This window comes from Scyliorhinus canicula, chromosome 19 (assembly GCF_902713615.1).
Source record: "Scyliorhinus canicula chromosome 19, sScyCan1.1, whole genome shotgun sequence".
NCBI classification, from domain to species: Eukaryota; Metazoa; Chordata; class Chondrichthyes; order Carcharhiniformes; family Scyliorhinidae; genus Scyliorhinus; species Scyliorhinus canicula.
Genome location: NC_052164.1, coordinates 56,730,703 through 56,743,519, shown reverse-complemented (window position 1 = coordinate 56,743,519; position 12,817 = coordinate 56,730,703). Strand labels below are relative to the sequence as shown.

At 46.7% G+C, this 12,817-nt stretch overlaps 1 protein-coding gene across 1 annotated transcript in view; it reads left to right on the top strand.

The window, feature by feature from the left end:
* The window catches only part of siae (sialic acid acetylesterase), a 128,841-nt gene extending 117,767 nt beyond the window's left edge, over positions 1–11,074 (top strand). The window contains exons 8-10 of the mRNA XM_038779236.1: positions 4,816–4,970; positions 7,283–7,475; positions 10,476–11,074. Of these exons, the coding sequence (XP_038635164.1) occupies positions 4,816–4,970; positions 7,283–7,475; positions 10,476–10,742 (615 nt within the window). The 3' untranslated portion in view covers positions 10,743–11,074. The remainder of the gene's footprint in view (positions 1–4,815; positions 4,971–7,282; positions 7,476–10,475) is intronic.
* The last annotated feature ends 1,743 nt before the right edge of the window (positions 11,075–12,817 follow it).

Genomic DNA, 12,817 nt, shown 5'->3' with positions numbered 1-12,817 from the left:
GGTGTGCAGAGGAGATTCACTAGGTTAATCCCAGAGCTGAAGGGGTTGGATTATGAGGAGAGGTTGGGTAGACTGGGACTGTACTCGTTGGAATTTAGAAGGATGAGGGGGGATCTTATAGAAACATTTAAAATTATGAAGGGAATAGATAGGATAGATGCGGGCAGGTTGTTTCCACTGGCGGGTGACAGCAGAACTAGGGGGCATAGCCTCAAAATAAGGGGAAGTAGATTTAGGACTGAGTTTAGGAGGAACTTCTTCACCCAAAGGGTTGTGAATCTATGGAATTCCTTGCCCAGTGAAGCAGTTGAGGCTCCTTCATTACATGTTTTTAAGGTAAAGATAGATAGTTTTTTGAAGAATAAAGTGATTAAGGGTTATGGTGTTCGGGCCGGAAAGTGGAGCTGAGTCCACAAAAGATCAGCCATGATCTAATTGAATGGCGGAGCAGGCTCGAGGGGCCAGATGGCCTACTCCTGCTCCTAGTTCTTATGTTCTTATGTTATGCCGTTCTGACAGTGCAGTGCTCCCTCATTGCTGCCATTCTGACAGTGCAGCGCTCCCTCATTACTGCCATTCTGACAATGCAGCGCTCCCTCATTACTGCCATTCTGACAGTGCAGCGCTCTCTCATTACTGCCATTCTGATGGCGTAGTGCCCTCTCATTCTGCCATTCTGATGGTGTACCGCTCCCTCATTACTGCCATTCTGATGGTGTAGCGCTCACTCATTACTGCCATTCTGACAGTGTAGCACTCCTTCATTACTGCCATTCTGACGGTGTAGCGCTCTCTCATTGAAGCCGTTCTGACAATGTAGCGCTCCCTCATTACTGCCGATCTGACTGTGTAGCGCACCCTCATTACTGCATTCTGATGGTGTAGCATTCCCTGATTACTGCCATTCTGATGGTGTAGCACTCACTCATTAATGCCGATCTGACTGTGTAGCGCACCCTCATTACTGCATTCTGATGGTGTAGCACTCCCTAATTACTGCCGTTCTGACGGTTTAGTGCTCCCTCACTCCTGCCGTTCTGACAGTGTAGCGCTCCTTCATTACTGCCATTCTGATGGTGTAGCAGGCCCTCATTTCTGCCATGCTGTTGGAGTAGCGGGCCATCATTACTGCCGTTCTAACTGTGTGGAGCTCCCTCATTACAGCCGTACTGATGGTGTAGCACTCACTCATTACTGCCGTTCTGGCGATGAAGCGCTCCCACATAACTGACGTTCTGACGGTGTATACACCTTCACTACTGCCGTTCTGACAGTGTAGCACTCCTTCATTACTGGCATTCTGGCAGTGCAGCATTCCCTCATTATTGCCATTCTGACTCCTACAGTACTGCGTTTTGACAGTCTAGCGCTCCCTCATTAAAACCATTCTGACGGTGTCGCGCTCCCTTCTGACAGTGCAGCACTCCCTCATTACTGCCGTTCTGACAGTGCAGCACTCCCTCATTACTGTCGTTCTGATAGTGCAGCGCTCCCTCAATGCTGCTGTTCTGACCGTGTAGCACTCCTACAGTACTGCGTTTTGACAGTCTTGTGCTCCCTCATTAAAGCCGTTCTGACAGTGTAGCTCTCCCTCATTACTGCCATTCTGACAGTGTAGCGCTCACTCATTACTGCCATTCTGACAGTGTAGCGCTCCCTCATTACTGCCATTCTGACAGTGCAGTGCTCACTCATTACTGCCATTCTGACAGTGCAGTGCTCCTTCATTACTGCCATTCTGACGGTGTAGCGCTGTCTCATTGAAGCCGTTCTGACAATGTAGCGCTCCCTCATTACTGCCATTCTGACCATGTAGCCCATCCTCCTTACTGCCGTTCTGACAGTGCAGTGCTCCCTCATTACTACCATTCTGACAATGTAGCGCTCCCTCATTACTGCCATTCTGACAGTGTAGCGCTCCCTCATTGCTACCATTCTGGCAGTGCAGCGCTCCCTCATTACTGCCATTCTGACAGTGCAGCACTCCCTCATTACTGCCGTTCTGACAGTGCAGCACTCCCTCATTACTGCCGTTCTGACAGTGCAGCACTCCCTCATTACTGTCGTTCTGATAGTGCAGCGCTCCCTCAATGCTGCTGTTCTGACCGTGTAGCACTCCTACAGTACTGCGTTTTGGCAGTCTTGTGATCCCTCATTAAAGCCGTTCTGACAGTGTAGCGCTCACTCATTACTGCCATTCTGACAGTGTAGCGCTCACTCATTACTGACATTCTGACAGTGTAGCACTCCTTCATTACTGCCATTCTGACGGTGTAGCGCTCCCTCATTACTGCCATTCTGACGGTGTAGCGCTGTCTCATTGAAGCCGTTCTGACAATGTAGCGCTCCCTCATTACTGCCATTCTGACCATGTAGCCCATCCTCCTTACTGCCGTTCTGACAGTGCAGTGCTCCCTCATTACTACCATTCTGACAATGTAGCGCTCCCTCATTACTGCCATTCTGACAGTGCAGTGCTCCCTCATTACTACCATTCTGACAATGTAGCGCTCCCTCATTACTGCCATTCTGACAGTGCAGCGCTCCCTCATTACTGCCATTCTGACAGTGCAGCGTTCCCTCATTACTGCCATTCTGACAGTGCAGCGCTCCCTCATTACTGCCATTCTGACAGTGCAGCGCTCTCTCATTCTGCCATTCTGATGGTGTAGCGCTCCCTCATTACTGCCATTCTGATGGTGTAGTGCCCTCTCATTCTGCCATTCTGACGGTGTACCGCTCCCTCATTACTGCCATTCTGATGGTGTAGTGCCCTCTCATTCTGCCATTCTGACGGTGTACCGCTCCCTCATTACTGCCATTCTGATGGTGTAGCGCTCTCTCATTACTGCCATTCTGATGGTGTAGCGCTCTCTCATTACTGCCATTCTAACCGTCTAGCACACCCTCATTACTGCCATTCTGACAGTTTAGCGCTCCCTCATTACTGCCATTCTGATGGCGTAGTGCTCCCTCATTACTGCCATTCTGATGGTGTACCGCTCCCTCATTACTACCGTTCTGACGGTGTTGCGCTCCCTCATTACTGCCATTCTGATGGTGTAGCGCTCCCTCATTACTGCCATTCTGACAGTGTAGCGCTTCCTCATTGCTGCAATTCTGACCGTGTAGCGCTCCCTAATTACTGCCATTCTGATGGTGTACCGCTCCCTCATTCCTGCCATTCTGATGGTGTAGCGCTCCCTCATTACTGCCATTATGACGGTGTAGCGCTCCCTCATTACTGCCATTCTTATGGTGTAGCGCGCTCTCATTACTGCCATTCTAACCGTCTAGCACACCCTCATTACTGCCATTCTGACAGTTTTGCGCTCCCTCATTACTTCCACTCTGATGGTGTAGCACTCCTTCATTACTGCCATTCTGATAGAACATAGAACATAGAACAGTACAGCACAGAACAGGCCCTTCGGCCCTCAATGTTGTGCCGAGCCATGATCACCCTACTCAAACCCACGTATCCACCCTATACCCGTAGCCCAACAACCCCCCCCCTTTAACCTTACTTTTTTTTATTAGGACACTATGGGCAATTTAGCATGGCCAATCCACCTAACCCGCACATCTTTGGACTGTGGGAGGAAACCGGAGCACCCGGAGGAAACCCACGCACACAGGGGGAGGACGTGCAGACTCCACACAGACAGTGACCCAGCCGGGAATCGAACCTGGGACCCTGGAGCTGTGAAGCATTTATGCTAACCACCATGCTACCCTGCTGCCCCAAACATAGAACAGTACAGCACAGAACAGGCCCTTCGGCCCTCGATGTTGTGCCGAGCAATGATCACCCTACTCAAACCCACGTATCCACCCTATACCCATAACCCAACAACCCCCACCTTAAACCTTACTTTTTAGGACACCACGGGCAATTTTGCATGGCCAATCCACCTAACCCACACATCTTTGGACTGTGGGAGGAAACCGGAGCACCCGGAGGAAACCCACGCACACATGGGGAGGACGTGCAGACTCCACACAGACAGTGACCCAGCCGGGAATCGAACCTGGGACCCTGGAGCTGTGAAGCATTTATGCTAACCACCATGCTACCGTGCTGCCCACCATGATGGTGTAGCACACCCTCATTACTGCCTTTCTGATGGTGTAGCGCTCTCTCATTACTGCCATTCTAACCGTCTGGCACACCCTCATTACTGCCATTTTGACAGTGCAGCACTCCCTGAATGCTGCTGTTCTGACAGTGTAGCACTCCTTCATTACTGCCATTCTGACAGTGTAGCGCTCTCTCATTGAAGCCGTTCTGACAATGTAGCGCTCCCTCATTACTGCCATTCTGACAGTGTAGCGCTCCCTCATTACTGCCATTCTGACAGTCTAGCGCTCCCTCATTACTGCCATTCTGACAGTGTAGCGCTCCCTCATTACTGCCATTCTGACAGTGTAGCGCTCCCTCATTACTGCCATTCTGACAATGTAGCGCTCCCTCATTACTGCCATTCTGACAGTGTAGCGTCCCTCATTACTGCCATTCTGACAGTGTGGTGCTCCCTCATTACTGCCATTCTGACAGTGTTGCGCTCCCTCATTACTGCCATTCTGACAGTGTTGCGCTCCCTCATTACTGCCAGTCTGACAGTGTAGCTCTCCCTCATTACTGCCACTCTGACAATGTAGTGCTCCCCCTCATTGCTGCCTTTCTGACAGTGTGGCCCGCCCACATTACTGCCATTCTGACAGTTAACTACTCCCTCAATACTGCTCCACTAATTCTGCTTTGCATTAATGAATTCTGATTCATAAAGATTGCTCGAATTATTCTTCCTGTAGCTATCAACCTACCACAATGCTGTCCCAGATGACTCTTTTTCATGGCTACGCTGGCATCAAACTGCTGATTTTGGATATGCTCCAAACCCAAAGATGAAGAGAACATTCATGGCTGTTGCAATGGACCTGGGCGATGAGAAATCTCCTTTTGGCACGTATGTAGCAAAGTTCCAAACAGACTTTTGTGCTGTATCAGTTGTGAAAGGCTGCACATAACCTGAATATGCACATTGCCTTGTCGGCAATGTCACAGGTGCGGTAGGGGGGGGGGGGGGGGGGGGGGGGGGGTGGCAGCATCAGGCAGGCAATCTGGGTGATCGTAACGCTAAAGTGGTAGTAACCATGCAGAGGCGGCTTTGTAAAGATTGCCCAGAGGAACTGTATGTGAGCCACGTGACAATCTAAGATAGAGAAATGACTTTCAATAGTGTTACCATCCTCAGTCTGCTTTACAACCAGGCAATTACTTTAAAGGCACAAGGAACACCAATTTGTGCACAGCAAGACTAAATAAAATGAAAATGAATGAATCAGAAAGGTGCATTTACCATGAGTCGAAGAGAACTCGTATTCCCTTCTTTGCTGCCATGGAATCTTTTACACCTTTGCAAAGATGAAGACAGTGTCTGAAGTTAACATCTCAACTGACGACGCTGCACTGTGCACACTGATGCACAGCCAAATATAGGAGAACAAAAAGTCAGCCTGGATGTCAGCCAGAGTGAACATAGAACATAGAACAGTACAGCACAGAACAGGCCCTTCGGCCCTCAATGTTGTGCCGAGCCATGATCACCCTACTCAAACCCACATAACCACCCTATACCCGCAACCCAACAACCCCCCCTTAACCTTACCTTTATTAGGACACTACGGGCAATTTAGCATGGCCAATCCACCTAACCCGCACATCTTTGGACTGTGGGAGGAAACCGGAGCACCCGGAGGAAACCCACGCACACAGGGGGAGGACGTGCAGACTCCACACAGACAGTGACCCAGCCGGGAATCGAACCTGGGACCCTGGCGCTGTGAAGCATTTATGCTAACCACCATGCTACCCTGCTACCCTTAAGTGAAGATAGCCATATTAAGGCACAAGGCTGAATGGCATGTATTTTAATGCAAGGAGCCTTATGGGTAAGGCAGATAAATTGAGGGTGTTATTAACACATGGGAGTATGATATTATTGATATCACAGATACATATTTGAGGGAGTGGCAGGACTGGCAGCTCAATATCCCGGGCTATAGAATCTTCAGGTGAGAAAGAGGAAGGAGGTGTAAAAGAGGAGATGGTGTCACAATATTGATCAAGAAATCAATTACCGCAGTGAGGAGTGATCATATCATAACAGGCTCTTAAATTGAAGCCGCATAGATTCATCGATTCCCTACAGTGCAGAAGGAGGCCATTCAGCCCATCTAGTCTGCAGCGACCCTCTGAAAGAGCATCCCACCCAGGCTCACCCCCCCTGCCCTATCCCCGTAATCCCACCTAACCTTTAGCATGGCCAATCCACCTAACCTGCACATCTTTGGACTGTGAGAGGAAACCCATGAAGACACGAGGAGAACATACAAACTCCACACAAGTCACCCAAGGTCTGAATCGAACCCAGATCCCTGGCGCTGTGAGGCAGCAGCGCTAACCACTGTGCTGCCCTACATTTGGGTGGAACTTAAATACAAAAAGTGGGGAAATCATGTTTCTGGGTACCCAAACAGTTAGGGAGACATAGAAAGGCTGTTATGTCGGCAAATCTCAGAGAAGTGTAAAATCAATAGGGTAATAATAGTTGGGGATTTCAACTTAATACTAATTGGGATAGGCAAAGTGTGAAAGGCTTAGAGGGGACGGAATACTCAAGTGCATCCAGGAGAGGTTTTTGAGCCAGCACGCAGAAAGTCCAAGAAGAGGGCAGTAATGCAAAGGTGCCAGGGTGGCACTGCAAGGGTCGGGGTCCAAGGGGGAGGGGGGGGGGCGCATGCCCATGAAAGGAGGGTGCAGGATTGTATGAATGGCGGGGAGACGCAGGGCCGGTAAGTCAGGGCTCTGGGGGGGGGGGGGGGGGGTGACTGGTGGGAGCTTCAGAGGGGGTGGGCCTATAAGGGGGCATGGGGGGCCTGAAGAGGGGAACCCCCCCCCCATCAATCCCATAGTGGGTGTTCTCACTTGGGGGGGTGGGGGGGGTAATGCCCATGTGTGTGGAGGGTGACATTGCCCATGGGTAGGAGATGTGGGGCACGTAAAAGCTCACTTGGAGATCGGGGCAACCTTTCAAAATGGCGGCTTGATCTCTGAGTTTAGCTCCCCGATGCTGAAAATAATTCTAAGCTAAACCGGATAGAAACTCCCTTAGTCCCAAAAAAGTGACAAAGTGCTGTTTGATAGCAATGGGGAACTCAACCGCCACAAATGAACTTAGAAATGTTTCCGTTAAATTCTGACCTTAATATTTTTCAGCATTCACCCTCGATATAAACAAGATGTAGCGTACAGATTATACCTTGGTGCTCAAGCAGTGGCTTATGGAGAGACGGCAATTGTTTTCCAAGGCCCGTTTCCAAAGGGTCTTCAGCTCAAGAACAGCACAGAATTGATCATCACCTACACACAGGAGCTGACTGTGCTTGAGCTCAGTAAAGACATATTTGAGGTATGCCATAGATGCACTCAGTTTCTAATAGCTAGTCTTCTCCCGACACACAGGTTTTCTAGTAAGTGATGGTGTTACTGCATAGAACAAGCTTTTTATTTTGCATATTGGATAGAGTTTGCAGAGCTGGTGTGATCTCCTCAGGCTTCCACTTGAATGTCCCTAAACAGCGAGAACAGGTTCCTTTACTGCAGCCATTGAAACTGCTTCTGCTTCTTTTCATATTTGAACTTGCAGCTAAGTGTTTTATAGTCAGAAAGTTTGATAGTCCTGTAAATGAGGGATAAGGCTGAACATGGCCAAAGAAACCTGCTGATTGCCACTTGCTAGCCTTCCTCAGCTGATGAATACCATGTTGAACACCAGATGGAAGGAGCAGTGAGGGTGGCAAAGACACAGAATGTACTCTGGGTGGGGGTGTCAATGCCGATCTCCAAAAGTGGCTCTCTAGCACTTCTAATGACTGAGTTGGCTCAATGCTAAAGGACACATCTGCCAGACATGACCTGGGGCAGGTACTGAGGGAACCAGCAGGAAGGAAAAACCTATTTTAACCTCATTTTCATCAATGCAGATTGTCCGTCATTGTATTGATAGGAGTGACCACCACACAGTCCTTGTGGAGATGAGGTCCTATTTTCACACTCGGGACACCTTCCATTGTATTGTGTGGCACAACCATTATGGTAAATGGGTTAATTCAGAATAAATCTAGCAGCTCAAAATTGAGCATCCATGAAGTGCTGTGGGCTATCCACAGAAGCAGAATTGTATTCCAGCAGAATGGCCAGGCATATCCCTCACTCCACCATTACCATCAAGCAAGGGTACAAAATCTGATGCAGTAAGGGGTGCCAGGGAAAGCATGCCAGTGACAACAGGAGGTGCACCTGAAAATGAGGTGCCAACCTGGTGAAGCTACAACATGGAATGACATGCTTACTAAACAGCAGACACAGCATGCTATAGTCTGAGCTGAACAACCCCACAAATAATGGATCAGATCAAAGCTCTGCATCTGCCACATGCTGTAGTGAATGATGGCGATCAACTAATTGGAGGAGGAAGCTCCACGAATGGAGATTGTCCATCCCTATTTCCTTTTAATTAATTTACTCAGCCATTTGAGAGAGCCATGAACCAGGATGGTGTAAGATGCAATCATATATAGACAAGTGTAAAGACTTCATATTTCCTTCCATAAAATACATATGTATCCTCAAATCCTCTTGCAGCTGCCAGTTTGGTGAGGCCACTGTTTACCAGTCAGTGCTGTACCACAGCACGTTTAGTACAGAACAGTAATCAGTTTTTGTGAAATGGGGAGCTTTGAATAATACTAATGGGTAGATTTATTTCTGTTTGATAATTACTCCATGAAATGTGATGTGGCTGATGGCCCATGGAGATGCTCTGCCCACTTGTGCAGGATAGACAATTCAGAGCGGGAGAAACAGAAATTTGTTGCATAGAAGGAAGCTGTTCATCATAGTCACAGTAATCATCATGAGCTAGTATTGTCCTGCAGTGTTTTTCAAAGTGCGGGTCGTGTCCCGTGGATAGTGGGGGTGTGGAGGGGGATAGTTGCGGAGCGATTGGTCCTGCAGTAGTCCTGATTGAGGAAGAAGCACCCAATGGCTGCTGCCGCCTTTTAAATAAAATAAATTAGGATGCGTACAGTCTTCCAGTCAGAAGCAGCAGCAGTGAGCAGGTCACAGGCCCTGCACATGCACTTGACATTAAGCGCCTATGTGTTTTTGGTGCCTTGAAGTAGAGCTGCTTGTAGCTGCTGGAAAGCAAGGCAAGAGGACTGTGAAGATGGATTGTTTTCCTCCAAGTAAGAGATGGCTAAAGACACAAGTAGGCAGTGTACCTACTGGGCAGGATCTCGCAACAGAATCTGCAGGTCAGAACACTGCTAGTGTTAGCTTTGTACAGAGCTCCAGGGCCCCTGGTTAACAGCTCACAAAGAAGAAACTTAACTCGGGAACAAAGCAGTATAAAGATGATTTCTTAAGGTATGGTTTTCTCAATTGTGCCAATGCAAATAAGGATGCACAGTGTTATATACAGGGAAGTACTGGTAAATGAGAGAAGTTTCATATTTTGCAAGAGAAGTGGTGAGTGAAAAGTTCCTTTTGAGGTTGAGACTCTAGAGTCAGTTATTAACTTACAGCTGACTCCAAAAGACAATATTGCTAAACCTGACCTGGGATTCCACATTAAAAACATGCCAAAAACCCATTGGACTGTCAGCATTCTGATGTAGCATCTCCCAGGAGTATCCAGTGCTGAGTAAAACAAGCATTTTGTTGCTATTGCTCTTCACGACAGCCTACATGTTGGATTTTCCGTTTTCATAAAGATGAAGGTGGCACAAAGGAACTGGCTGAAGTCTGCACCTGATATGCACATTGCCCTATCCTCCTTTGAACCTGATTCAAATGAGATTTTGAGGACCAAGCAGGCCCACCTTTCGCATTAAAGGTAAGCAAAGGTCGGTCAGGGTGGGTCCCGAAAGTAGGCCAGCGTGGGTCGCGAAGGTTGGCCAGTTGGCAAAAGTGTGTCCCGGGAATAAAAACTTCTTAACCCCTGCCCATCCACATCTATTCTAAATGTCTCATCAGGGCCTACAATTCAATTACCTGCGATTCAACAAAGGATCATTAATTCAAGTGACGGCATTTGGATCATCTGTCAATGGAGGGGTTTGCTTTTCTTGTTAAAGTAAATTTCTTAATCCAAGTTACATGAGAGGAACGGCCTCTTTTGTAGTCAAAGGTGAGATAAAATAAATAAATGTTCCTGTGGAAGGTGAAGAATTATCACCCCACTGCAAGTGCCAATGATGGACTTTGTCTAGACAATGCCATTATCTTGTGATTGCAGTATAAGGAAATCTGTGACCAATGTAAGTGAACAAGTGTTGCTGATCAGCAATTGGGATGCTGGGATTAATGCATAATCACTGAGAAGATTTTATATTTTTTGTTTCTGTAGGTGTGTTGCTGCCAAAAAGGGAATTTGTCCAGCTGTAAGTGGCTCGCTGCCCCCATTATCGACCACTCCATCAACACACTGTCTTTATCCCTAAACGAGTGTCAACAGAAGATAAGTGCTATTCGCTATGCTTGGACAGAGTGGCCATGTGACCTGAAGAAGTGTCCCCTGTACAGTAAAGGCTATAAATTGCCTGCTCCATCATTCGTGATACAAGCAGCCCACAATGGACTGTCTTCAATGTCACCTATCAAATTATTTCTGTAAAATATAGCTGTGAAATCAGAAAACATTTTACAAAAATGAAAGGAACATTTATGCTAAATAGAATATAAAAATAGATCATTGTGCCTCCCTCACCCCCTGTTGTCAATAATATTGCTGTGGGTTATTTTCATATATGACCAACTTTAGTGCTGGTCCAGAATTCCTTTCTGTACAGGGTCTGCCAAATCTGTACAAATACAGTGAATTCAAGCGTGGTCTCATTCCTACTACTTATTGAATTATAGGCAAAGTTATACTTGTTAAAATTAACAGATTTTCTACTTTATCGTTTTCAGATATTATGAGTAAATAAACATTAGGAGTATACACAATGTTGCTCGTTATGTTCTCTCCTTAATTGGCTCTGTTTATGGCGGTTAATATGGTCGCCGTCCTTAATTCTAATTAAGCTTGCTCAAGAGTCGCCAGGTATCTTTTCGATACCGCCACAAGGTTCAAAACCAAATACTGATCAAAGACTTGATACACCAGTTAGTAAGTTCAAAATCAATACTCATTTATTTACACACAGTCAGTTATACTCATGCACAAACTCTACTAACTAAACTATCACTACTACTAAAAGCCTATACTTAGCTTCGGGTGTCCACTCAATCAGAGGAACAATGGCCGTTGTCCGGTTCTGAGGCTGCTGGCATCGAACTTGTATAGAATAGTAGCTAGGAGCGTCTATCTCATAGCGTGTGTTGACTTTAGACTTGCTTGTCTGGTGCAGCTGCTAGGCGGGTCTCTCGCTTTCTGAGAGCCAAGGCCAAGAAGAACGATTCTTGCTTGGGGGCTTCTTTTTATACCTCAAAGGGGCTTCGTGCGCTTTTGGGCGGGCGTTGAACTTGGCCCCAATTAATTGCACTATATTCTATTCATCGGTATTGATTTTCTCCAATAAAGGGGTGGCTGCCTGATCGCTGGGTGACCGTTGGCCTGCTTTTGTTTTAGTCTCCTCTGGCGCCGGGGTGTCTGCTTTGGTATCGTTTGCTTAAATGTTTCTCTTTTGTTCCCGGAGATAACTCATTCGGATGCTAATGGCTTTGCAGTATCGGTCTTGTCTGGGAGCTGCAAACTTCAATCCACAGACAAACCTTGCACCTGCTTGCTTTCTTAGCATTGTCCAATTTTTCCTTCATTCTCTGCAAGTGTCCATTTTGTAATCGGGACGTGGCCACCCCAAGTGGCTGCAACAACCAGGAAATTAACATCTCTTCATGATATTGATAATTCAAATTGAATACAGGCAGTAATCTACTCTGAGATCTAATAGTATTAGGCCATGAATAGTTCTTTCAACAACATGTATGATGATAGTCTTAAGAACAGTGCACTGAGAATTTTGAACTGTCCAATTTCTGCATGTTTCCCTGTGTGTATGCCTGAGTGCAGATGGGTGCGCTTGATCTTAAAAACTGGCACATTGCTTCCAAACATTACAACATAGAGGATACAGGAAAAATAAAATATTAAGGATGCATGAATGGGCTTGTGGTGTCATGCAGGTAGAACTTTTTTTTAAATGATTTATGATTCGAGATTATTCCAACTAGATTATTCACAACTCAGATGGTGAAGCAGGTTCATAACTGCAGCAAGACCTGGCCAACTGATATTTGACAAGTAACATTCATACCACACTGAGAATGACTTATCTACAACAAGAAATAATTTCCAACCCCATCCCTTGACATTCAACTGTATAACCATTATCTATTAAAATTCTAACAGGATGACACAGGGTAGATGCAAGAAGGATGATCCCAATGTTGGGGATGTCCAGAACCAGACATGCGTAGGGACTCGATCTCTGCAAAAAGGAATATGTCTTGCACCTTTTTGAATTGACTAGAAAAACATGGAGCCTCTTGTTTTCTCATGCCAATGCCTCAGCCAATCAGAGTTGACTACAAACCAATCAGCACTCCTTTTCTACTTTTCTAGTATAAATTGTTGTGATCGTTTGAAATTTGGTCTTTCGTTTGTCCTGATGAGTACATCTTGCAACATATCTTCAGCAAAATAGAATCATTGAACCCTACACTGCAGAAGGAGATCATTCAGCCTAT